Below are 24,874 nucleotides of genomic sequence, written 5' to 3' on the forward strand. Positions count from 1 at the left end.
AGACCCAGCCATCTCTCTAAACTTTCATCTCAAACAAGGAGAAGACTGATCAGAGATGCAGTCAAGAGGCCCATGATCACTCTGGATCAACTGCAGAGATCTACATCTGAGGTGGGACAGTCTGTCCATAGGACAACAATCAGTCATACACAGCACAAATCTGGTCTTTATGGAAGAGTGGCAAGAATAAACCATTTCTCAAAGATATCCATAAAAAGTGTTGTTTAAAGTTTGCAACAAGCCACCTGGGAGACACACCAAACATGTGGAAGAAGGTGCTTTGATCAGATGAAACCAAAATCGAACTTTTTGGCAACAATGCCAACCGATATATTTGGCGTAAAGGCAACACAGTTCATCACCCTGAACACACCATCCCCACTATCAAACATGGTTTGCTAGAGATGTAACATCACTTTTCAGACTGTACATGATTGCAGGGGCAGTGTCAGAGACTCAGTAATAGACCTCTGGAGGGTAATTATCTTTTATTTTGACCACAGCTGTGGCAATTTAGTTAATACATTTGAAAGGGGAAATTCCCTTTAAATTATACAATGCATAAATAATAATTTGTAAATATTTTATATCTTGCATTAAAGTACTATTCTTCTGTTTTATAATACTTACAACGTGTACTTTAACCCCTTTGTGACAGAGCAAATTTGGTACTTAATGACCAAGCCAGTTTTCACAATTCTGACCACTGTCATTTTATAAAGTTATAGCTCTGGAACCCTTCAACGTATCCCACTGATTCTGAGACTGTTTTGTCATGACATATTGTACTTCATCTTAGTGGTAAAATTTCTTTGATATACTGTAACTTGTGTTTATTTCTGAAAAAAATGGAAATTTAGCAAAAAAATTGAAAGCTTTGCAATTTTCAAACTTTGAATTTTTGTACCCTTAAATCGGAGTGGTGTCACACAAAATAGTTAATAAATATATTTCCCACATTTCAGGGTGCCTATTTCTCTCACCTCTGATGCTTTATATCATATTAGAGGAGAGAGAAATTAAATGGGAAGTCAGACTTTTCTTGTGGTTGCCGTTATTCAATGAATAACGGTGATTGCATCACTGGGGTTGGTAAAAACTGACCGGAACCATGTTCTCCAGGGTCTCGGCTACCTCCGGTAGCCGAGACCTTGGAGAATTTTTGATGATGGGGGCGCTATAACCTAATTTCTCAGTGCCATTAAAAAGTGACACTGAGGAATAAGTACCCTTAACTGCCGCCACTAAAAGTCATACCAACGTCCGTTAAAGGGTTAAATGGTTTTCGACATCCACTTCAAAATCTAAAAATCTCCAAAGCCTTAAAAGTAGTTCAGCTTTGAACATTTTTAGCACTGTTTACAAGTTTTAGGTGTGGAAAAATAGTTGTGAAGTAAGAATACTTTGATGTGACCATCCTTAGCCTTTAAAAAAGTAACAAAGCATAATTTCTTCTAGTGTCACTTGCATGCAGTTATTGAAGTTTTGAAATTTCATCAAGAAGGTTGTTCGAATCATCTTGGAGAACTAATCACAAATCATCTGCAAATCCTCTGTTATTTTATGTAGTCCCACACACATGCCTTGCTATTTAGATAAGGGCTCTTTGTGGGCCATATCATCACTATGCTGAAGGTGTACATGCGAACTTCTTGTAAGACCACTCACATCATTTTAACTATAGAGGTTTCATTAATGACTTATACCACCTTAGGCATGCTACAGTTCATTTATTGGGTGCTCAAAGCTTTAAGTTCAAGCATTACCCACCTATTAAAAATATGGCATCCAAATTCTACAAGCCCAGTGTAGTGCAGTATCCATATTATTTAGAAATGGCCCTTCCAGAGGAGCCCCTACACTAAATGGGATATAAATAGCATCTCCATATAAACTTTCTTCAGTAAATTCCCTATAGCCATTTACCTATCTCTAAATTATTTTTTCTGTGCCTCACAATTTTTCCAAAGGTCCTAACAATTTGAAATATTCAAAAAGGTAACAAAAAATAGACAATAAATTCCGTCGTCTAGCAAAAAAACAAATTTAACAGTCTCAGTATTCAGTTTTGTTTTTCTTTGAGTAAAGATTATTAAAGTAGACATTAGGATGAAGCATTGTGATGAGCCTTTTTATTTTACCGTGACCAAAATAAAAATGACTTAATATTATTTTGCATGGAATATTTGCTGATCAAAACTTTTTATTTTTATTCATTGCAGCTGTTACCCAGAAATATGTTTTATAGTATACAGTATATAAAGCAGAATGAAGGAAATCTATATGACAACAGAGCTTGGAAGCTGATACTTACAGTGCTCAATCAACTCCAGTTAGATGTCACTGATTAAATTGATATTAAAGCAGTAGTCAGAGTATGACCGCATGATTTATGAAAAATATACAGTATATATTGATATTGTTTCTTTGGAATTATACTAATCTTCTAATTTGCCAAGTCATGTGTTCATAATATGCATTATTCTGCTTCTTATTCATTTCATAATTTATTTGTGTTTTGGCTAAATCAGATTTTCTGCTGTTAATTTTAAGCTTACTGGTTTATGATGTTAAATAATGCATTAAAGATAATAACTCAATTTGTGGACTGCTATGAGATCCTATGTAACTATTGCATGCGAATTTGATCAGGACCATAACACAGAGATGTACTGCAAACTGTAATAAGAAAATTTCAGCTTCTCAACATTACATATAAATAGTGGGTGTGCATGTCTATAGGAAATTGTAATTTTCACCAAATTTTTTAATTGTTTCTTCTTTAATTTATGTGCTACAATTTTTGAATTTACTTATGTCTACTTGTAAAATATACTAATAAACTAAATTATAGTGATGAAAAATATGATAAAATAATATGCTTATGTTCAATGTTACATAATATGATTTCTTAGGGGAAATAGAGACTACAATTACCTAGTTAATTATACACATTTTAGATGCAAGTGCTTTTTATGATATCCTGTGATAATTCCACAGACATTATTGTGGAGTTGATTTGACTTTAGCTGCTCAAACAGCTTCTACTCTTGTGGGTAAAAAATGCCCAATCATCCAGCATTTGCGATGTCAGACACTTAGGTTGTAGGAAAATTCTGATTCACAATATCTGTTCTAGCTCAGACTAAAGGCCTTTAACATGGTTGAGGTTAGGGCTTTGCATGGGTAAGTCTAATTAGTCCACAACACCTTTTCCAATCAAGCAGTTAGAGACCTTGCTTTATGTCCTGGGTCATAGTCATGCTGGAACAAAAAAGAGCCTTCCCCAAACTGTTACCACAAATTTGAAAGCATACAATTGTCTAAAATATCTAAGTATGCTAAAGCATTAAGCTTTCCTATCAATAGAACAAAAAGGGCCTAAGCCAACCACTGGAAAACAACCCCATGATACAATCACTTCTCCATCAATCTTTACAGAATATTTGTTTTTTTTCACTTGATTAAGACGCCAACATGGCATTGAAGCACATTGTGAATAAAGAACCTTTTTATCATCATCATTGTTGAAGCATTGCTTTACTCCAGCAACATAGCTCTTCTTATGTGTTTCATCCCACTGGATACAAACTTTACAGTTGCCACAATGAATGAAGTCAAGCATATAACTTGATCTGGCATTCACACAACCCATAGTTGTCCATCAGAAATGTGATTCACCATTCCACAGAACATATTTCAACTGCTCTAGTGTCCAGTGATGGTGCTCTTTACACCACTCCATCCAATGCTTGGAATTTTTCTTAGTGATGTAATACTAGCATGCCATGAAGCTCACAGTGTACAATTTAGGTGTTGTGCAAGCAATGCTTTTGTGCCTTTTATGACCTTCATGCTTCAGCTCATGACAATTCTTCTCTGAGACTTTACACAGTCTGCTATTTGCTTCCACTTCTCAATAATACCACTCACAATTGATCAAGGAATATTTTGAAAGGAAGAAATATTGTGAACTGAAATATTGTGTCAGTGTCATCCTATTATAGTACCACACTCGAATTCAATGAGCTCTTTATAATGACCCATTGGTTGACAAATGTTTGTCAAGTCAGACTACAGGCCAGAAACTGTTTTTTTACATCTGAGGCAATGAAACTGAATGAGACACCTGAATTCACAATACTTTTGTCATATAATGGATATCATTCATAAATGCATGCTTGAATATAGATTATTCTTACTTATGTGAGATAAAGAAGCACTTCCACTATTTTTTATTTAATATTTGTGTGAAAATGTTAGTGTAATGTAAGTGTGTTAGCATTCTCAATGTTCACCATCTTCTTGTCACGCTGGGTGAAGGATAAGTAAGTACACAACAGGAATAGGGAAGGGGGACCAAAAAAACTAGGGTAGAGTGAAGTGGAGACCCCTTGGCAGATCTAAAATCACCCTGTCTGCCCTAAACATCCCTACATAGGTTCTACACCTATCGTTGAGCAGGAACCTTATCCCTGCCTGACCCTAGCAATAGGCCCTACATACGGAGGGGATGGGTTTTGCATGACTCAGTCCCCACTAAAACTAAAGACAGACAGGTAAGATGGGTGGGGGAAACACTTAGCTTGAGAATACAAACAAGATGCCACGCCAACAATTCTCCAAGGGTCCTCAGGGAAAGACAGTATCCGACTGCTCTAACTTCCAACAAGACTGAGGCAAGTATCAGCAAACACCTGCACCATGCAGCAGCACTTGAATGTATTTAAGTATTCTGCCCAGGTGTGTGATTTAGAAACAGAAGGTAGAGGTAACTATTGGGTCCTAGAGGGTGAAGGATATTGCTCCATAACAGAGATGCACAAATCAAGATGGTGCTTGAGCTAAACGCAAACACCTTCCAGGATGACTGTCTGTCACGCATGACACACCCGTGACACTTCTCTAGTTTCCAATTCCACTACAGTCCTCTTCTGAGTTGCAAGATGGCAATTCTGACCATCCATATCATGCTGCTAGAGAGTTTCTGATTTGTTGGTTCACACTGGGCTCTATTTGAGCATGGAGTCGTTTTTACAGTGTAAGTCTATGGAACTCGGTTCTGATGTTCCATAGGCTTACATTGTAAAAGTAACTCTAGCTCACATATACAGCCCGGGGTGAACCAATAACTTGACTCAAAAGAGGACCAGAATGGCACTGTAAGTCTAGGAATACCGCGATCGGTGAATATATTGACATATTTACATTACTCTTACATAGATATAGGAAATAGTAAAAAAAAACGCGACTGCTTCTTCAACAGAGAAATATCACAACAGAGACTTAAGAAAAGTTTCTGTAATCTGGGTATATTAGTCTTTATGTTATACATGATATATTAAAATATTTACATATATATTTATAGAGAGGAAGATATTAACATTAAATAAGAAAAGGGGGTAAAGGTAAAAAAAAATAATTTTATAACCTATTAAGAGAAACAGCAAAATGGTATCTAATGGATGTTTTAAATTGAGTGTGTATGCCCACTAAATTATGTGACTACCTCAATTCATTCCTTGTTTATTTCTTTCTGCAAGAACATGCTCACTAATCATAAAAATGTGCAGTGAACTTCAAGGGCTCAATTTAGAAAGAATTTATGTGCAGAATAACCTTGAGTAACTCATGTGCAGGGACAGCAAAATAATAGTAGCTTGCAAAAACTGTGGCTACGAGATTCTAAAATAAAAACTATACATCTACTAGCGTCACTTTATCTAGCAATTGAAATCTGCCTTCAGGTAGTTTACAAAATGCAGTTTAATAGAAATGTGTATAGAAAAACAACTCCATCATCTGGAAAGAAAAGAACAAACTACTTTTTACGACTATATATTGTTGTATGGTTATTTTATTTTAATATGGTATCAGAAAATTGTTTCTTTTGTTTTGATTGACATGCACATTTTTATTATAGTAAATACAGCAAGAATATTTGTGTCAGCAATAAAACAATAGACAATACTCTTCTCAGCTAAAGTGGATGTGGATTCTGGCTGACATATGTATGCAGTGTTTATTATATGATGTTTAGGTGCTTTGCTGTGAGTTATAATATGTTGCTGGTCTAGGGCCATCGGGACCGCAATCATTTCAACGCTCAAAGAGAAAGGTAGCAATTCACGTACTGTAGACAGAAATGAGAATGTGAAGTTGAAATCCTCCCTTCAGGTCTCTTACTGTAAGTTACATATGGATGGTTGACTCCATCTGTTCAAAAATGTTCAATGCTCTTGTGACGTGATATACTCATTATCACAAGATAAATGTGAACCGAGTTGTCATTCTTCAGCATGAATCTCAAATGGCAATTTCATAAAAAAAACTTTGTGGGATCACTGCTATCTCAGTGTGAGCGGAAAACTTCCTGCTTGTGGGATCATCACTTATATCTGTGGTTGGTGATGAAAGCCAAGGGCTGAGGGTTTTGAAGTTATGTTTAGTGGAACAAAGGTGCAGATAGAGTTTAGGAATAAATGAGAGGCCACTATCGAAGACAGGAATGGGAAGAAGTGCGAAACATAAAAATAACAGATATGCTAACATATTCTAACTGTGATGCAGGTATAAGTGTGTGACAGGAGAAGCTACAGATAATAAGCGGAGTGCTGGAGGTGAAAACGTGGGAATGTAAAATGTTGATGGCAGAAAAAGAACTCATGGTCTCTTCATTCTGTCTCTACATTATTTCCTTTTATTTTTTTACCTTAGATATATATTTTTGTTTGAATCATGTACTTACTCAAGATTTTAGATATTCAAGATTTTAAAACGCATCTACTGAGATTTTGTTGCAAATATCTATTACATTACTTCTGATTGCACGCCTTTCAAATTGTTTACCTTTTTCTTGTGCTTAGTTTCTTATTCAGGCAATTCTCTCCTTAATGTTTTTTTTTAAATATTTAAAAGAATAGAATTTGATCATGATCCCCATTGAATTTTTTCATCTGGCTTAAAAATAAATAAAGTAAATTTCCTCTATATGCCATAGCGTAGCAGTAACTTAGTAATGGTGAATGAATAGTCAAAGAAAAGGACCTTGCATTCATAATGTTTATTAGATTTGACATAGATGGTAAAAAGAAAAAGCTGTATTTGCAGTATATTCAAAACATAACCAATATTTTAATTGAACTGGATGTTGAAATTGTAGAATGTGTTCTATAATTCTGGCTGATGTGTGATTAGTCTTAAAATCATTCTTCTGTCACAAAATATTGATCATCTGTCCTCAGGATAGATTATCAATATTGGATAAGTGAGGGTCTAAAGGCCCCATCACACATAAAGATGCACCAGTGATCCCTACAATGATACGACCTTGTCAGGATCGCTGGGGCATCGCTACATGATTGCTGGTGAGCTGCCAAACAGGCAGCTCCACCAGTGATCAGCACCAGCGAGGATGCTGGTCTCTAAGGTAAATATCAGGTTAATAAGCGGCATGCTTCACTTAGTTACCCGATGAGTACCTTAGTAACCTGCGTGCTCGCGCTGGGAGCTGCCAGCACGCAGGTTTCTAAGGCACACATCGGGTAACTAAGTGATGTGTGCCGCTTAGTAACCTGATATTTACCTTAGAGACCAGCTCCCAGCACCTGCTTAGAGCGCTGGGAGCCTCGCTGATCCTTGTCTCCCGCTGCCACACGCAGCGATGCACGCTGGCCAGCGGGAGAGCAACGATGAAAAAATGGCCCAGGATGATGCTGCACGATCAGCGATACCCAGCAGGGAGGCCAGTCGCTGATCCCCATCACACACAGTGATCTCGCTGGTGAGATCACTGTGGCGTCACAAAATCAGCAATCTCACTAGCGAGATCGCTGTGTGTGATGGGGCCATAACACCTAATACCCCCACTGGTCAGTTGACATTAGCTCCTGATCTGAACTGCAAATACTCTCTTATTCCCTTCAAGTGCATAGCAGCTTTCGTCAATGTTTGCTTATGGACATCAATGGTGCAAATAGCAACTAACCTGTGGAGATGTCAGGTTTCAGACCTTCACTGATCTGATATTGATGGCTTATTTTAAGATGGTTATTATTGGAGAACAATAGAAAATTTACTATTTTATTTTAATTAGTTATCTAACAGCTCATAAACAAAAAAAATAATTATTAAAAGATGCTTTATTAATAATTCCATTAAAAATTTTTGAAAAAATCTTAGAAAAACAGGCACAAAAAATGCTGATCACACTTCTAAATCTCCCTCCCCTAGCATTCCTCTAAAGTCCTGCATGTCCACACATCTATTGATGGAATTTATGTGAAATAAAGACGCACAGATTTTCAGCTATATCGGTGAGCGCTGCATATTTCTTCTTTTTTCGCTTCACATTGAAATATTCATGTTTTTTCATGCAAGCACCTCCATTTTTTCACTGAAATATATACCACAATGCTTCAGATAAATAGCTCCATCTGTTAATGTGGTGATTTGTGTGCCCTAGTATGCCCTTCATCTGTTTGCTCTTTGCTGGGAACACTTCTAAATCCAGCCTATTAATAAATGTATGGAATAAATTCTAGTGCCAGGTGGGGATAAACAATCTATTTATCCCTATAGGACCCTATAACTCACCCTTCCCTTGCAGCAGAGGTTGGCACCCTCTTGGAATGCAAATGGTGCCCCCGCTCCACGGCGGCTGTCCCTAGTCACCCTGTTGAATGATATCTATGGGATACCCAAAACTAGGAACAGCAGATGGCCGGGTTCAATAATTCACAATCAACAATAAATACCCTGCGCCACAAACCACTACAAACAGAAAAAAGAGGGTGCAATCAGTAGCTGGATGCAAAATTACTTATTGGAACATGTAGGGAGGAAAACACTACTAAAATCCCAATTTAGAGATAACCCTGCCTAGCAGCGGAGCTTTTTCACCCTAAGTTGTTATGGTGCCCCCACTCCACATAGGCTGCCCCTTACTATGATACCATAACTCAAAAAAAAAATCCCACTAAGGGGTATAACAGGGTCTAGGAACAAAAGATGATTAAGGACTATACTCATAAAATCCTCCCAAAAACCCAGATAATAAATTAAAAACAATCAAAACTGCATGGTTATAGCAATATGATAATGAAGGCACATGAAAGTTATATGGGAGAACTGGACACTTATCATTTATCTATAATATACAAATAGTGACCTCCTTTAACTACAAATATCAACCATTTCAAAGGTCTCTTTACATTACTATTGCATCCGTTCCCATAAAGATAAGCCATTAGCAAAACAGCTCATATTGCACTATACCCACTATATAGAGCTGCCACTCTATATAACACCACAATAGCTGTAGCTTTGGAATCCGCTGCCCCACTTACACATACCAAAACTCGCAAAATCAACAGACAGCCCTGGCACACCAGCCTGACCAAAGAGCTGAGGCGAGCTTCCAGGGCTGCTGAGCGCAGATGGAAAAGATCCCACTCCAACGAGCATTTCATCGCATTCAAACAGTCCCTCACTACTTTCAAGACCACACTCGCCACAGCTAAACAAACCTACTTCTCATCTCTCATATCCTCCCTGTCTCACAACCCTAAACAGTTATTCAACACCTTCAATTCTCTCCTCCGCCCCCCAGCACCTCCTCCCTCCCCACTCATCTCAGCTGAAGACTTTGCCTCATTTTTCAAGCAGAAAATTGATAACATCAGGGACAGTTTTGGTCAACAACCCCCAGAGCCCTTCCTCCCGACTTCCCAGCCCTCCACCTTCAAAACCAACTTCTCCACCATTACAGAAGATCGACTCTCCACTCTACTCTCAAGATCACATCTCACCACCTGTGCACTCGACCCGATCCCATCCCACTTCATCCCAAACCTCACCACAGTCTTCATCCCAACCCTAACCCATCTCTTCAACCTATCACTAACAACTGGTGTTTTCCCCTCAAGCTTTAAACATGCCTCCATCACACCTATCCTCAAAAAGCCCTCTCTTGACCCATCCTCTGTATCTAGCTATCGCCCTATATCACTTCTCCCATACGCCTCCAAGCTACTGGAACAACACGTCTACCTTGAACTGTCCTCCCATCTCTCTTCTTGCTCCCTCTTCGACCGCTTACAATCTGGCTTCCGGTCACACCACTCCACTGAAACTGCCCTTACTAAGGTCACCAATGACCTCTTAACTGCCAAGAGCAAGCGACACTACTCTGTCCTCCTCCTCCTGGACCTGTCGGCTGCCTTTGACACAGTGGACCATTCCCTATTATTACAGACCCTCTCATCCCTCGGCATCACAGACTTGGCCCTCTCCTGGATCTCATCATACCTAACAGACCGGACATTCAGCGTCTCCCACTCACACACCACCTCCTCACCTCGCCCCCTATCTGTCGGAGTCCCACAAGGTTCAGTCCTAGGGCCCCTGCTGTTCTCTATTTACACCTTTGGCCTGGGACAGCTCATAGAATCTCATGGCTTTCAGTATCATCTTTATGCTGATGACACACAGATCTACATCTCTGGACCAGATATCACCTCCCTACTAACCAGAATCCCTCAATGTCTGTCCACTATTTCATCCTTCTTCTCCACTAGATATCTGAAACTCAACATGGACAAAACAGAATTCATCATCTTTCCCCCATCTCACGTGACCCCCCCTACGAACCTATCAATTACAGTAAATGACTGCCCACTCTCCCCAGTCCCACAAGCTCGCTGCCTCGGAGTAATCCTTGATGCTGATCTCTCCTTCAAACCACATATCCAAACCCTTTCCACTTCCTGCCGACTTCAACTCAAAAATATTTCACGCATCCGTTCATTCCTCACCCAAGAATCTGCAAAAACCCTAGTCCATGCCCTCATCATCTCTCGCCTTGACTACTGCAACCTCATGCTCTGCGGCCTCCCCTCAAACACTCTCGCACCCCTCCAATCTATTCTAAACTCTGCTGCCCGACTAATCCACCTGTCCCCCCGCTATTCCCCAGCTTCTCCCCTCTGTCAATCCCTTCACTGGCTCCCAATTGCCCAGAGACTCCATTACAAAACCCTAACCATGACATACAAAGCCATCCACAACTTGTCTCCTCCATACATCTGTGACCTCGTCTCCCGGTACTTTCCTGCACGCAACCTCCGATCCTCACAAGATCTCCTTCTCTACTCCCCTCTTATCTCCTCTTCCCACAATCGCATACAAGATTTCTCTCGCGCATCACCCCTACTCTGGAACTCTCTACCACAACATATCAGACTCTCACCTACCATCGAAACCTTCAAAAAGAGCCTGAAGACCCACCTCTTCCGACAAGCCTATAACCTGCAGTAACCACCGATCGACCAAACCGCTGCACGACCAGCTCTACCCTCGCCTACTGTATTATCACCCATCCCTTGAAGATTGTGAGCCCTCGCGGGCAGGGTCCTCTCTCCTCCTGTACCAGTTATGACTTGTATTGTTTAAGATTATTGTACTAGTTTTTATGTATACCCCCCTCACATGTAAAGCGCCATGGAATAAATGGCGCTATAACAATAAATAATAATAATAATAATAATAATAATACCCGAGAAAAGGATCAGCAAAAAATAATAACAGGTTCAAGAGAACTTAGCTCAATGCTGATAAGGTCTCGCCAACCTCCGCTGTCAGGTAGGGGTAAGTTATATTGTCCAATAGGGATAAATAGATTGTTTATCCTCCACCTGGTGCTGGAATTTATTCTATACATTTATTAATAGGCTGGATTTAGAAGTGTAATCAGCATTTTTTGTGCCTGTTTTTTCTAAGATTTTTTCAAAAATTTTTAACGGAATTATTAATAAAGCATCTTTTAATAATTAGTTTTTTTTGTTTATGAGTTATTATTGGAGAACCCCTTTAAGTTTTAAATCAGCCACAAGGAAAAAGTATACTTTATTGGCTATAGAACTAGCTGGCTGACTAAGTAACATAGTAGCTAGCAAAAAAATATGTTTTAAATTTTTTAAATAGATAGAGGTTTGGAAAGAAATAAAATAAGTTAAAGGAACATATCTTATCTCTTAGTGTGTTGTATTTATTGGTAGCATTGCAATGCAGTATGGTATCATTGCTGGGAAAAAAGGCAAAGAAATGAGACTGTATTAATCAAGTAAATGCTACATGATGTCCCAGCTAGGCAGCCGCAAGGCATTCTGTCTCACTAGTATGTGCATGCTGAAAATACTTACCATAAAATACTCTAATGATCTATAAGCACCCTGTCCAACAAATGTCAAAATGTATAGCAGAAAGCATGAGTGGGGCTGTAGTGAGCAAATTACACATAATACACTGCATTGCTCTTGGGCAATACTGTCCATAAAATGAGGAGTTAGATAAAGTTGGCAGCTTAGCCAATAATTTTCAGAATGGATGATGTTTCACTCTAACAGCTGTTCATCTATAAACCGCATAGTATGACCCTAACAAATCATAATCCAATATTTTATTTGTCTAATATTTGTAAGTTTGGCTTTTACATTTTCATCAGTATATTCTCAAAGTCTCAGTAAATAAATTATCAATCAGATCAGGTGATCTTGCCAAGGGCTCATAAGCAGAGAGTGTTGAAGTGGCACAACAGACTTCAGTAGGATTTTTTGGCACTGTATGGTGATATTTACATTGTGAAACCACACATAAATTAAAAGGATAATAGAAGTAAGATCAATACAATAGATAAACTCACTCATAGTCTAGAAGAATAATCGCAGAACAGCCACAGTAAAATGTAATTGATTATCACATAAAAATGGCACATATCAAGTGACAGCAAATATTAGGTAGCAAGTAAACAGTTCTAGAAGTTTACGGGTTAGAAGAAATAAGCAAGTGTCAATTTCAGAGTGACTCCGACAGGGGTACACTTGTACTGTGGATATTAATAAATAAGAAAAAAGTCACCAGATAAGATCTAAGGAAAATCAGCAAAACACAGCCAGGATCTTGGGCTCCCTATTCTCATTGATGAACATGGGGCGCAAAGAATTGCTCATCTGATTTGATCTCACAGAAGTTTTAATTCAACACAAATTAATAAATAAGTTAAGGTTGGCTATAACTCCTGTCCATTGGCAAAATTGGACAATAGCCACAAGAATTAGACCATCAAGCAATTGGCCTGGACTGATGAATTACATTTCTTTTATATCATTTGTATGACAGTGTTCGTGTGCATTTATTACCTCAGGAAGAGATGACCCAAATATTTACTATGTAAGAATGACAATCTTTTTCTCATTATCTCATTATTTTTGAGGATGTGTCTTTGACTCATACGTACTTGAACATTCTTGAAGTATTAGTGTACTCCAAATGGCAGTAATTGCTTTTCACTTTAATTTTCTCTACAGTACATGCTGTCAGTGAGGCTATTAATTTTTGCCTAATGAATGTTCTGGTTTGCTAAATGGATTAGGCCTAAAAATCAGCACCATCTACTGCTGGCAGTTCGGTAAATGGATTAGGGCATAAAAATCAGCACCATCTACTGATGGCAGTTCAGTTTGCAATAGACAATCAAAGATATCCCAATGTGCTTCATAAAATACAAGTCCAACAACGTTGCAGGCCATGGTTGTTAGGTGTTGAGTTGCCCTACTGCACAAGGGGAACACCAAGCCATGTCCTCAGCAGTCTCCCATTCTTCTGCAGCCACAGAGGCTCCTGCTCAGCAGAGACGTCGGTCCCAGCATCTTGTTCAGGCTAATGCTATGCATCTGGTTGCTGCTAGTGCCCCAGGCTCAGCTATAGCATCCTGCATTAGTCAGCGGCGAGCAGATGCTCCTGGAACTAAGTCCTGCTCTTCTCCTTCTGAGCATGGCCGTGAGACAACCTCTCATTGGTGGTCAAAGGTCACATGCTCAGGTCCTCAAGCAGCTCGGATTGGGCCATCAGGAAGGTCCCGGAAGGTTGCGTTTATAAAAGGATCGCAGGGCCGCACGGCCGTGCGCTAGTATAGATAATATGGAGTGTGTGTTGTATGCATGCATGAATGGTGACTGACTCATTATGAAACCTCTACCCTTGGTACACATGTGCTGATTCAGCCTTGCCAGTTAGTGCTTAGGCCGTTAGTGCTGGTAGGAGGTAGAGTCAGGGCCTAACCTCAGCGCCAACTAGTGGCTTTGCCTGTACGCCACTGAGCACTTGGTCTGCACTCCACAGTAGCCAGCGTCTATAAGTGGCATTTGCAGGTGCGATACCGTGCACCTAGTGACCTAGTGGGTCTTGAGAGGCTCTTACCCTGCGTCTTTGGGGCAGAGTCTTGTGACCGTACACAAGCGCTGACTCAGCTGTGCCCTGTGACAGTTAACAGGGTACAGCATCTGTGCTATGCGGTACCATGGCTCTGTGAAGCAACAGAGCCCATCACTATTACATACTGGGTGGCGTTTAACCCACGTGTGTCCAGTGCGATACCGGCATTTAGTGTCCGCCATTACTGGGCAGCAGTTAACATCTCTGCACTGTGGACCCCGGGCTGTGAAAGCACCTTATTACCATGTTTTTATTATTTGGTGCATTCCGCCAGCCCTCACATTGGTAGCACATTTTGTCCATACTATTGGTTTCACCGTTGATTCACACTTTGTTGCAAGTGAAATTGGAGGTCACATATCATGATGAAGGAATCAGTGTCTACACAAGCCAGCATTTGCATGAATTTAGGCTGCGAGCCTGATATCCAGTTAAAGGTGTTCCATTGACCTCATCTAATTGCTATCCAACATTAACATAGTGCAAATCAAGATGGCATTGCAAACTGCAATGGAGGTTGGAAGTCTATTCTGTTTAACGATGAATCCAGCTTATGTCTTGGACACAATGATAGCCGGAAGATGGTCAGGTGGCCAATGCCATGAGGAGTCCTTTATGAGGGAATGAAACACGAAGTGTATTTACTAGGATTCTGGTATGGAGTAGCATAACGTACAGTAGCCAAACCCCTCTAGAATTCAAGTTTAAGTTGCAATGATAATGATAATAATAATAATAGTTTTTATTTCTGTAGCTTCAACATATTCCTCAGCACTTTACATTACAGAGGGTACTTGTACAGACAATGAAGACATAACAGATTAAATACATAAATTAAAAGATGCCAAGAGGAGACAGGGTCCTGCCTGCAAGCTTACAATCTATGTGGAAATAGAGGTAATATGAAGGGTAAATGGCAAAATGTGCTTGTATTATACGATCCAGTGATCAATATAATAAGGCTGCATGAACCAGTTACCAGCCATTATCTTTATAAATACAGATACAAAGTGCTATTAAAGGACCAGATTTGGAAGAAAATTTTGGAAGTGCGAAACTGGAACAGTTGCATAAGTGACGTGACAGGCCAGTCTTAAGAAGTGTGTTTTTAGGGTACACCTAAAACTGTCATTATTGGGAATTATTCAAATAGTTCTGGGTAGTGCATTCCAGAGAAGTGGCTCAGCTTGCAAGAAGTCTTGGATATGGGAGTGAGAGGTTCAGATTATTGAGTATGTTCATCTCAGGTCATTAGTGGAAAAAAGGGCAGGGGTAAAGCGATAGATACAGATAACAGAGGAGATGTAGGGTGGTGCAGAGCTGTGGAGAGCTTTGTGGGTAAGAGTCATAACGTTATATTGGATTCTGTAGCTGATGGGCAACCACTGCAATGAGTAGCACAGGGTAGAGGCATCAGTGTAGCGGTTGGAGAGGAATATGATCCTGACTGCTGCATTTTGGACTGGTTGGAAAGGGTAAAGTTTTGTAAGAGGGAGACCAATCAGTAGAGTGTTATGTTAGTCCAGACAAGAATGAATAAGAGCAAAAGTAGGAGTTTTTGCAGAGTCAAATCTAAGAAAAGGTCAAATTCTAGAAATGTTTTTGAGGTGTAAGTGATATGACCGAGCGATTAATCATATGTGGGAAGTGAAGGAAGGATCTGAGTCATATATTACCCCAAGAGACTGGGTGTATTGCAAGGGAGTAATAGTAGAACCACTCACTGAAATGGCAATATTGAGTTAGGGAAGGTTAGTAGAGAGAGGCTACACAAGGAGTTCAGTTTTTGACAGTTTCAGTTTTATAAAGAGGGAGGACATGATGTTAGAGACAGCAGAAAGATAATCACTGATATTTTGTTGAAATTCAGGGGTGCTATCAGGAGATGGTGTGTATATTTGGGTGTCATCAGCATATAGATGGTACTGAAAACAGAATCTACTGATAGTTTGTCCAATAGGGAAGTGTATAGTGAGAATATGAGGGAACCTAAAGCTAAACCCTATAGAACCCCAACAATAGTAATGGGAAGAGGAGAGGAAGAGGAGCCAGCAAAATATATAGTGTAAGAGTGGTCAGAGAGGTAGGAGGAGAACCAAGAAAGAGCAGTGTCCTTGAGCCAAATAGAGTGGAGCATAGAGAGTAGAAGCTGGTAATCCACAGTGTCAAATGCTGCAGCAAGATCCAGGAGAATCGACAGGGAACAGTGACCATTAGATTTAGCTGTTAATAGATCATTAGAGACTTTAGTAAGGGCAGTTTCAGCAGAGTGTAAAGAGCAGAAACTGTATTGTAAATGGTCAAGAAGAGCATTTTCTGAGAGATAGTGGATTAGATGGGTGTGGACCTATTGTTCTAGATGTTTAAAAATGAAGGGGACATTAGAGATAGTTCTGTAGATAGCAGCGCAGTTCTAGTCAAGGGATGACTTTTTAAGCAATGGGTGTATGCTGGCATGTTTGAAAGAACTAGAGATGCCACCATTTATCCAAAGTGTCCCAGGAAACTTATTTCAAAACAGTTTCAGTCTATATGATACTCATGCTATTGTGACTAACCTGCATGTCCTGAAAATACTACTATGGCCTACATCTCCTATTAACTTTTCTCCAATCAGCACATCTAGAAATCATTGGTCAGCAATTGCAAAGGAAGCTGCAAACAGCTGATCTAGATGATTTGTGTCCCCAAGTTCATTCATTGTGACAGAACCTTCCTCAGTCACCATTACCCTAATTGATAGCATGACAAGGTGTGAAAGTTAAAGTATCTCTGTGTGTCACTCTCATACATGATACAGCATATATTGAGATATATTTGCTCTCATTTTCACAACTTGCATGTTATTAACATGTTTATCGATGTTGTGATTTCCATAATTCCATAACATTTTCTTCTTCATGTTGCAATATTAGTGTTTAGGAGCATGTATGTATTTTTAATCAGAAAAAGTCCATTTCTATCATTGATCCTTTAACAATGTCCTCGAATTGCCCCATAGGCCACAATAGACTCTAAATGAGTCTATTGTAATCATTCATATTAATGACTTTGAGTGCAAAATCCATTACCGATTTTTTTCTTCTTAAGAATACAGAAATGAAATCATCTGCTTCTGATAATCTAATTTTAAAGTGCTTTATTTTTTCTTATTTTGTGCAAATTACCAAATGTAAATTGCATCATCTATAGCCTCCATTGCTTTGGATGTCTACTTGAAAGATGGTACAATAAAAAAAAACATGTTTATCATTAGTGTAAGTCAACACATTACCGTAAATGTATATCTTTTTCAGAACCTCACATTGTACTTTTATATATCTATGTCATAAAGTGTCTTCTGTTTAGACTAAGTGCCCAATTAGGAACATGTTTCTTTCTGTATACACATTTGTTCATAACTGCCTTGTTATTTGCAGTGCCAGGAGTTCAAATTGAAACACCGAAGCCACTATAAAACAGTATAGGGATTATTCTTACCTCAGTAATGAAGGATTTGGCAGTTGTTGGACTCATAACAAGAATGGCTCTTCTCAGTGTGTCCCTGTAGCGATTTAGCTCTTCAATACGCATAGTAGCAAAGAGTCCCGTGATCATCTTATTAATGTTGTTTTCCACCTTCTGCAAAGCTACATCCATTCCCTGCTGAGATACTCTATCCAAAAACTCTTGTATTCCACGGATATCTAGGAACATCAAAAGTCCATCAAAATGCTAATCAGTTAACAGAAACACATCCATTAAATGCCTAGCCTGGTTTAGAAGTCATTTGTTCAGTATCATGAAATGGAAGGTTAAGCTTCACATATGTTAAACTGTATTATACTGCTATTTCAAAGTGGACACAGATTGCTTTTGTTATAAATTTCGACAGTTGCCTTTACTTGGTGCCGCTAACATGAATGAAAATAGACAATACACAAACAAAAAAAAATAATTACTGAACCAATTTATGCCATTCATCAATTTATTCCATGTATTTTTTATCAAATAATTGCCTATTGCTTCGTGAAACTCAAGTGATTAGTTTTATGGATTTTTTTATACACCACTTGCATTCTGGCATGACTGGATTTATTGTTACTTTTAGGAGATATTAGGAATACATTAATTGTAGAGTTGAGCGAAACGGGTCGAAAAAATTCAAAAGTCGCCGACTTTTGGCAAAGTCGGGTTTCATGAAATGAAACCCGACCCTAGGATGAGGTCGGCCACGAGGTCGGCGACTTACGCGCCAAAGTCGCGTTTCAAAAGTTTGTTTTGCGCTCTTTTTCAGCCAATCAGGATCCACGGACACTGTGGGCAACGTGATGACCTAGGCACGGGTCACCACCATCTTTCAGAAGGGCATGCAAGTGATTGGCTTGCTTTGGTGGGCGTCACAGGGGGTATAAAAGGGTGTGCACGCCGACCGCCATCTTACTTCTGCCGATCTTAGTATAGGGAGAGGTTGCTGCTGATTCCGTAGGGAGAGCGTTAGGCAGGGAAGAAGACAAAAAAACTGCTTCTGCTGCTAGCGATTTGGCATGCACAACACACAAGTCACTGTGTGTGCAGTGCAAGGGGAGGCTATATTGTGGTGTATCAGTGGTGTTGGTTGTTGGGCTGCCTTTTAAGGCTTCCTGACACGCTGGCATTGCTGTTTACCCACTGCTCCGCAAACTGCTTTTTTAAAAGCAATCCAATCTCCCTTATCCTCTAGTCACTTTTGTCACAGCTGTGCCATCGAGCCTGTCACATAGCACTCAGATATCAGTGGGCCTCACACAATCCACAAGTGTCCAGTGTCCAAAAGTGTGCGCAGAGATTCAAAATCTCCATTATCCTCTCGTCACTTTGGTCACAGGCAGCTGTGCCATCGAGCGTGTCACATAGCGCTCAGATATCAGTGGGCCTCACACAATCCACAAGTGTCCAGTGTCCAAAAGTGTGCGCAGAGATTCAAAATCTCCATTATCCTCTCGTCACTTTGGTCACAGGCAGCTGTGCCATCAAGCGTGTCACATAGCGCTCAGATATCAGTGGGCCTCACACAGTCCACAAGTGTCCAGTGTCCAAAAGTGTGCGCAGAGATTCAAAATCTCCATTATCCTCTCGTCACTTTGGTCACAGGCAGCTGTGCCATCGAGCGTGTCACATAGCGCTCAGATATCAGTGGGCCTCACACAATCCACAAGTGTCCAGTGTCCAAAAGTGTGCGCAGAGATTCAAAATCTCCATTATCCTCTCGCCACTTTGGTCACAGGCAGCTGTGCCATCGAGCCTGTCATATAGCGCTCAGATATCAGTGGGCCTCACACAATCCACAAGTGTCCAGTGTCCAAAAGTGTGCACAGAGATTCAAAATCTCCATTATCCTCTCGTCACTTTGGTCACAGGCAGCTGTGCCATCGAGCGTGTCACATAGCGCTCAGATATCAGTGGGCCTCACACAATCCACAAGTGTCCAGTGTCCAAAAGTGTGCGCAGAGATTCAAAATCTCCATTATCCTCTCGTCACTTTGGTCACAGCTGTGCCATCGAGCCTGTCACATAGCGCTCAGATATCAGTGGGCCTCACACAATCCACAAGTGTCCAGTGTCCAAAAGTGTGCGCAGAGATTCAAAATCTCCATTATCCTCTCGTCACTTTTGTCACAGGCAGCTGTGCCATCGAGCCTGTCACATAGCGCTCAGATATCAGTGGGCCTCACACAATCCACAAGTGTCCAGTGTCCAAAAATGTGCGCAGAGATTCAAAATCTCCATTATCCTCTCGTCACTTTGGTCACAGCTGTGCCATCGAGCCTGTCACATAGCGCTCAGATATCAGTGGGCCTCACACAATCCACAAGTGTCCAGTGTCCAAAAGTGTGCGCAGAGATTCAAAATCTCCATTAACCTCTCGTCACTTTGGTCACAGGCAGCTGTGCCATCGAGCGTGTCACATAGCGCTCAGATATCAGTGGGCCTCACACAATCCACAAGTGTCCAGTGTCCAAAAGTGTGCGCAGAGATTCAAAATCTCCATTATCCTCTCGTCACTTTGGTCACAGGCAGCTGTGCCATCGAGCGTGTCACATAGCGCTCAGATATCAGTGGGCCTCACACAATCCACAAGTGTCCAGTGTCCAAAAGTGTGCGCAGAGATTCAAAATCTCCATTATCCTCTCGTCACTTTGGTCACAGGCAGCTGTGCCATCGAGCGTGTCACATAGCGCTCAGATATCAGTGGGCCTCACACAATCCACAAGTGTCCAGTGTCCAAAAGTGTGCGCAGAGATTCAAAATCTCCATTATCCTCTCGTCACTTTGGTCACAGGCAGCTGTGCCATCGAGCGTGTCACATAGCGCTCAGATATCAGTGGGCCTCACACAATCCACAAGTGTCCAGTGTCCAAAAGTGTGCGCAGAGATTCAAAATCTCCAATATCCTCTCGTCACTTTGGTCACAGGCAGCTGTGCCATCGAGCGTGTCACATAGCGCTCAGATATCAGTGGGCCTCACACAATCCACAAGTGTCCAGTGTCCAAAAGTGTGCGCAGAGATTCAAAATCTCCATTATCCTCTCGTCACTTTGGTCACAGGCAGCTGTGCCATCGAGCGTGTCACATAGCGCTCAGATATCAGTGGGCCTCACACAATCCACAAGTGTCCAGTGTCCAAAAATGTGCGCAGAGATTCAAAATCTCCATTATCCTCTTGTCACTTTGGTCACAGGCAGCTGTGCCATCGAGCCTGTCACATAGCGCTCAGATATCAGTGGGCCTCACACAATCCAACACACACTGTCCACTGTCCACAAGTGTGTGCAGAAATTCTAAATCTCCCCTGTCCTATAGACACCTTGTACCTTGTTTTACATTACTATATAGTTTGTTAGATTTTGTCTACATTTCTACCAAAAATGAGGAAGGCTGATGGAAGAGGCCGTGGAATTGGGCGGGGGTTGGCAGCTGGTAATGATGGTGTTGGTGGTGGATCTGATGGTAGTGGCAAGAGCAAAATAGGACCGAATGCAGGAGGTGCTGACCCTGCGTCATCGTCTGGCTACATAAGGCCTCGAACGCTTAGTTTTCTAGGAGTTGGCAAACCGCTTTTAAAGGCAGAGCATCAGGAAAAAGTTTTGTCTTACATTGCTGACTCAGCCTCCAGCTCTATCGCCTCCTCTTCTTCAGTTGTAAAAAGTAAAAGCACTGAGTCGTCATTGGAGGCTCATGTTCATGAACCACACCTTTCCTTGTGTCCTTCACCCCAACCAAGATTGAAGGATGACGCAGGCCATACTACTGATTACTCCATGGAGCTGCTTTCACATACCATGCCTGGATTATCAAGTGAAATGGTGAATTACCCAGGCCAAGATGAATCTGACATGGAGTGCACTGATGCACAGCTGCTGATGGATGATTCTGCTGGTACATTCACTCAGAGCACTACATTGTCCTCGCAGTGTACAGAGCCAGATTTTGACCCTGATGAGACTCAGGTGCCCCTTCCCGCACACTATACCACCATACACGGTGACACAGAGAAAGGTGCACATGACATAGAAGAGGAGGTGATGGATGACCCAGTTGTTGACCCAGATTGGCATCCATTGGGGGAAGAGGGTGCTGCTTCCATTAGCTCAGATGAGGAGCATCCACAGCAGACATCGACATCGCAACAGCTGTTATCTGGCAGGCCCGGAGCACTCCAAAGACAGGTTCCAAACATCAAAAGAGTTGCTGGACAGCTTGTCCAGAGGGTCAAAAGATCACAGCGTGCTAGGCCGCAAAATGTCTGCCAAAGTAGGAAAAGTGCAGTGTGGCACTTTTTTGAACAAAATCCTCATGATCAGGCCAAGGTTATCTGTAAGAAGTGCGCAAAGACCTTTAGTCGAGGGAAAAATCTGAAAAATTTGAATACCAGTTGCATGCTTAGACATTTAACCAGCATGCACTTGCAAGCGTGGACACAACACCAAACCTCAAGTGCCACATGTGCAACTGATCACAACGAAGGTAGTCAGCAACGCTACATTGTTTCCCCCACTGTAAGCCCACCGGTTAGCACAGCAGCAAATGTTGAGGTGTCGTTGCAAGACCACAGCAGTCAGGGAATCCCACTGTTATATCAACGAAAGACTGATTCTAGGCCATCAGAAAGAACACCAACTCCATCACCATCATCAACCCTCTCTCAGTCCGCCCTGTCCACCGCTACTTCCACCATATGCAGCTCTCAAGTCCAGCTCACCCTCCCAGACACTATGAGTAGGTCAAGAAAGTACTCAGTCTCTCATCCGCGTACACTGGGTTTGAACGCCCACATTGCCAAACTAATCTCGTTTGAGATGATGCCCTTTCGGTTGGTGGAAAGCACAGCTTTCCGCAAACTCATGGCCTATGCAGTACCACGCTATGACCTACCCAGTCGCCACTTCTTCTCTCGCAAAGCCATCCCACCCCTCCACCATCATGTGAAAGACCGCATTGTCCATGCACTCAAGCAGTCAGTGAGCGGAAAGGTGCACCTCACAACTGATGCATGGTCCAGTCGGCATGGCCAGGGGCGTTACGTGTCCATCACTGCGCACTGGGTTAATGTGGTGGATGCAGGGTCCACAGGGGACAGCGGTGGTGGGACAGTGCTGCCTAGCCCACGGTATAGGAAACAGTTGGCTGTAGGCGTTCGACCCTCCTCCTCCTCCTCCTCCTCCTCCAGAAGCGAAAGCTCGTCCACTGAGCGCAGTCGTACGAGCACTCCATCTGCAGCTGCCACTGTTGCACACGATGTGTCCCCCTATCGAGCAGCTAGTGGAAAGCATCAGCAGGCTGTGTTGCAGATGATGTGTTTGGGCGACAGACACACCGCCGAGGTGCTGGCCGAGTACTTGAACCGACAAACTGAGTCATGGCTGGGCAGTGTACATCTTGAGGCAGGCAAGGTAGTTAGTGATAACGGCCGTAATTTTGTGGCAGCCATAGCCCTTTCAAAACTCAGCCACATACCTTGCTTGGCTCACACCTTGAACCTGGTGGTGCAGTGCTTCCTCAAAAATTATCCGGAGTTAACAGCCCTGCTCCAGAAGGTGCGAAGACTGTGCGCGCACATCCGCCGGTCGCCTGTACACTCCGTTCGTATGCAGAAGCTGCAGCGATTGCTCCACCTTCCCAACCACTGCCTCATTATCGACATTGCAACAAGGTGGAACTCCACCCTGCACATGGTGGAGCGGCTGTGCGAGCAGAGGCAGGCCATAATGCATTTGTGGGAGGATACACGGCCAGGCACTTTGAGAGCAGACATGGAGTTGACAGGCGTGCAGTGGTCGAAGCTGAAAGACCTTTGTAAAGTCCTTCAGTGTTTTGAGGAATGCACACGGCTGGTAAGCGCAGACGACGCCATCCTAAGCATGAGCATCCCACTTATGCGTCTGCTCATGCAAACTTTGACGCACCTTAAGGAGCAGGCGTCTGCAGCCAATGTTGATGAGGAGGAAGAGGAGGAGGGAATCCTTGATGACATTCAGCCATTGTCTGCTCAGGGACCTCTCCTGGACGAGGTGGAGGAAGAAGAGGAGGAGGAGGATGATGATGGGGATGATTACTTAGGGGAGGAGGATGCATCTCCTGGGGCAAGTGAAAATGTTGGCGTGGCAAGGTCTGGTACAGGGTTTGTGCGTGACTGGAGGGATGTGGATTTGCCAGAAAGTGCTCCTCCACCCAGCACTCGCAGTGCATCATTGACACCGGGAACATTGGCCCACATGTCAGATTATGCCTTGCGGATCCTAAAAAGGGACCCCCGCATTGCCAAAATGATGAACGATGACGACTACTGGTTGGCCAGCATCCTGGATCCACGCTATAAAGGCAAATTACAAAACATCATGCCACAGGAGAACCTTGACCTAATATTGGCTAATAAACAAGCAACTCTGGTAAATCGGTTGCTTGAGGCATTCCCAGCACACAGCAGCGGTGATGGTTCTCACACGAGCCGTACGGGCCGGGGGCAGCTTGGCAGAGGTGTTCGTGGTGCACACAGCAGAAGTGGCATTGGAGACAGGGGTTTCATGACAATGTTGTGGACTGATTTTTCAAATACCGCTCACACAACTGGTAATACTGCATCGATGGAAAGTGACAGGAGACAGCAGTTGTCAACTATGGTTACAAACTACTTTTCCTCCCATATCGATGTTCTCCCACACAGGTCATTCCCCTTTGACTATTGGGCCGCTAAACTGGACACCTGGCCTGAATTGGCCCAATATGCCTTACAGGAGCTCGCTTGCCCAGCTGCAAGTGTGCTATCGGAAAGAGTCTTCAGTGCAGCTGGATCAATCCTGACAGAAAAAAGGACCCGTCTGTCAACCCAAAATGTGGATGATCTAACCTTCATTAAAATGAACCACGCATGGGTTTCCAAGGATTTTGTCCCACCTTCCCCTGATGACACATAGGTTGACAGAAAAATGGCTTGCTTTGGTCCACCTCTTCCTGGTACTTCACCTATTTCGCCTTTTGCATCAGCTGAATGTCCAACATCAACATATGCCACTTTCTAAAACTCCCTAACTGTGCTGCCTCCCCCCCCATGGCCGGGGTCACCACCTAGCGCACGACACCGTGC

The 24,874-nt window shown here is 42.1% G+C and overlaps 1 protein-coding gene across 1 annotated transcript in view; it reads right to left on the reverse strand.

Moving 5' to 3' along the window:
- Nucleotides 1–24,874, reverse strand: part of GRID2 (glutamate ionotropic receptor delta type subunit 2) — a 2,095,611-nt gene that overhangs the window by 1,284,169 nt on the left and 786,568 nt on the right. Inside the window, exon 4 of the mRNA XM_073590055.1 lies at nucleotides 17,752–17,957. Within this exon, the coding sequence (XP_073446156.1) occupies nucleotides 17,752–17,957 (206 nt within the window). The remainder of the gene's footprint in view (nucleotides 1–17,751; nucleotides 17,958–24,874) is intronic.

This window comes from Dendrobates tinctorius, unplaced genomic scaffold (assembly GCF_039654945.1).
Source record: "Dendrobates tinctorius isolate UK_male_01 unplaced genomic scaffold, ASM3965494v1 ptg000011l, whole genome shotgun sequence".
NCBI classification, from domain to species: domain Eukaryota; kingdom Metazoa; phylum Chordata; class Amphibia; order Anura; family Dendrobatidae; genus Dendrobates; species Dendrobates tinctorius.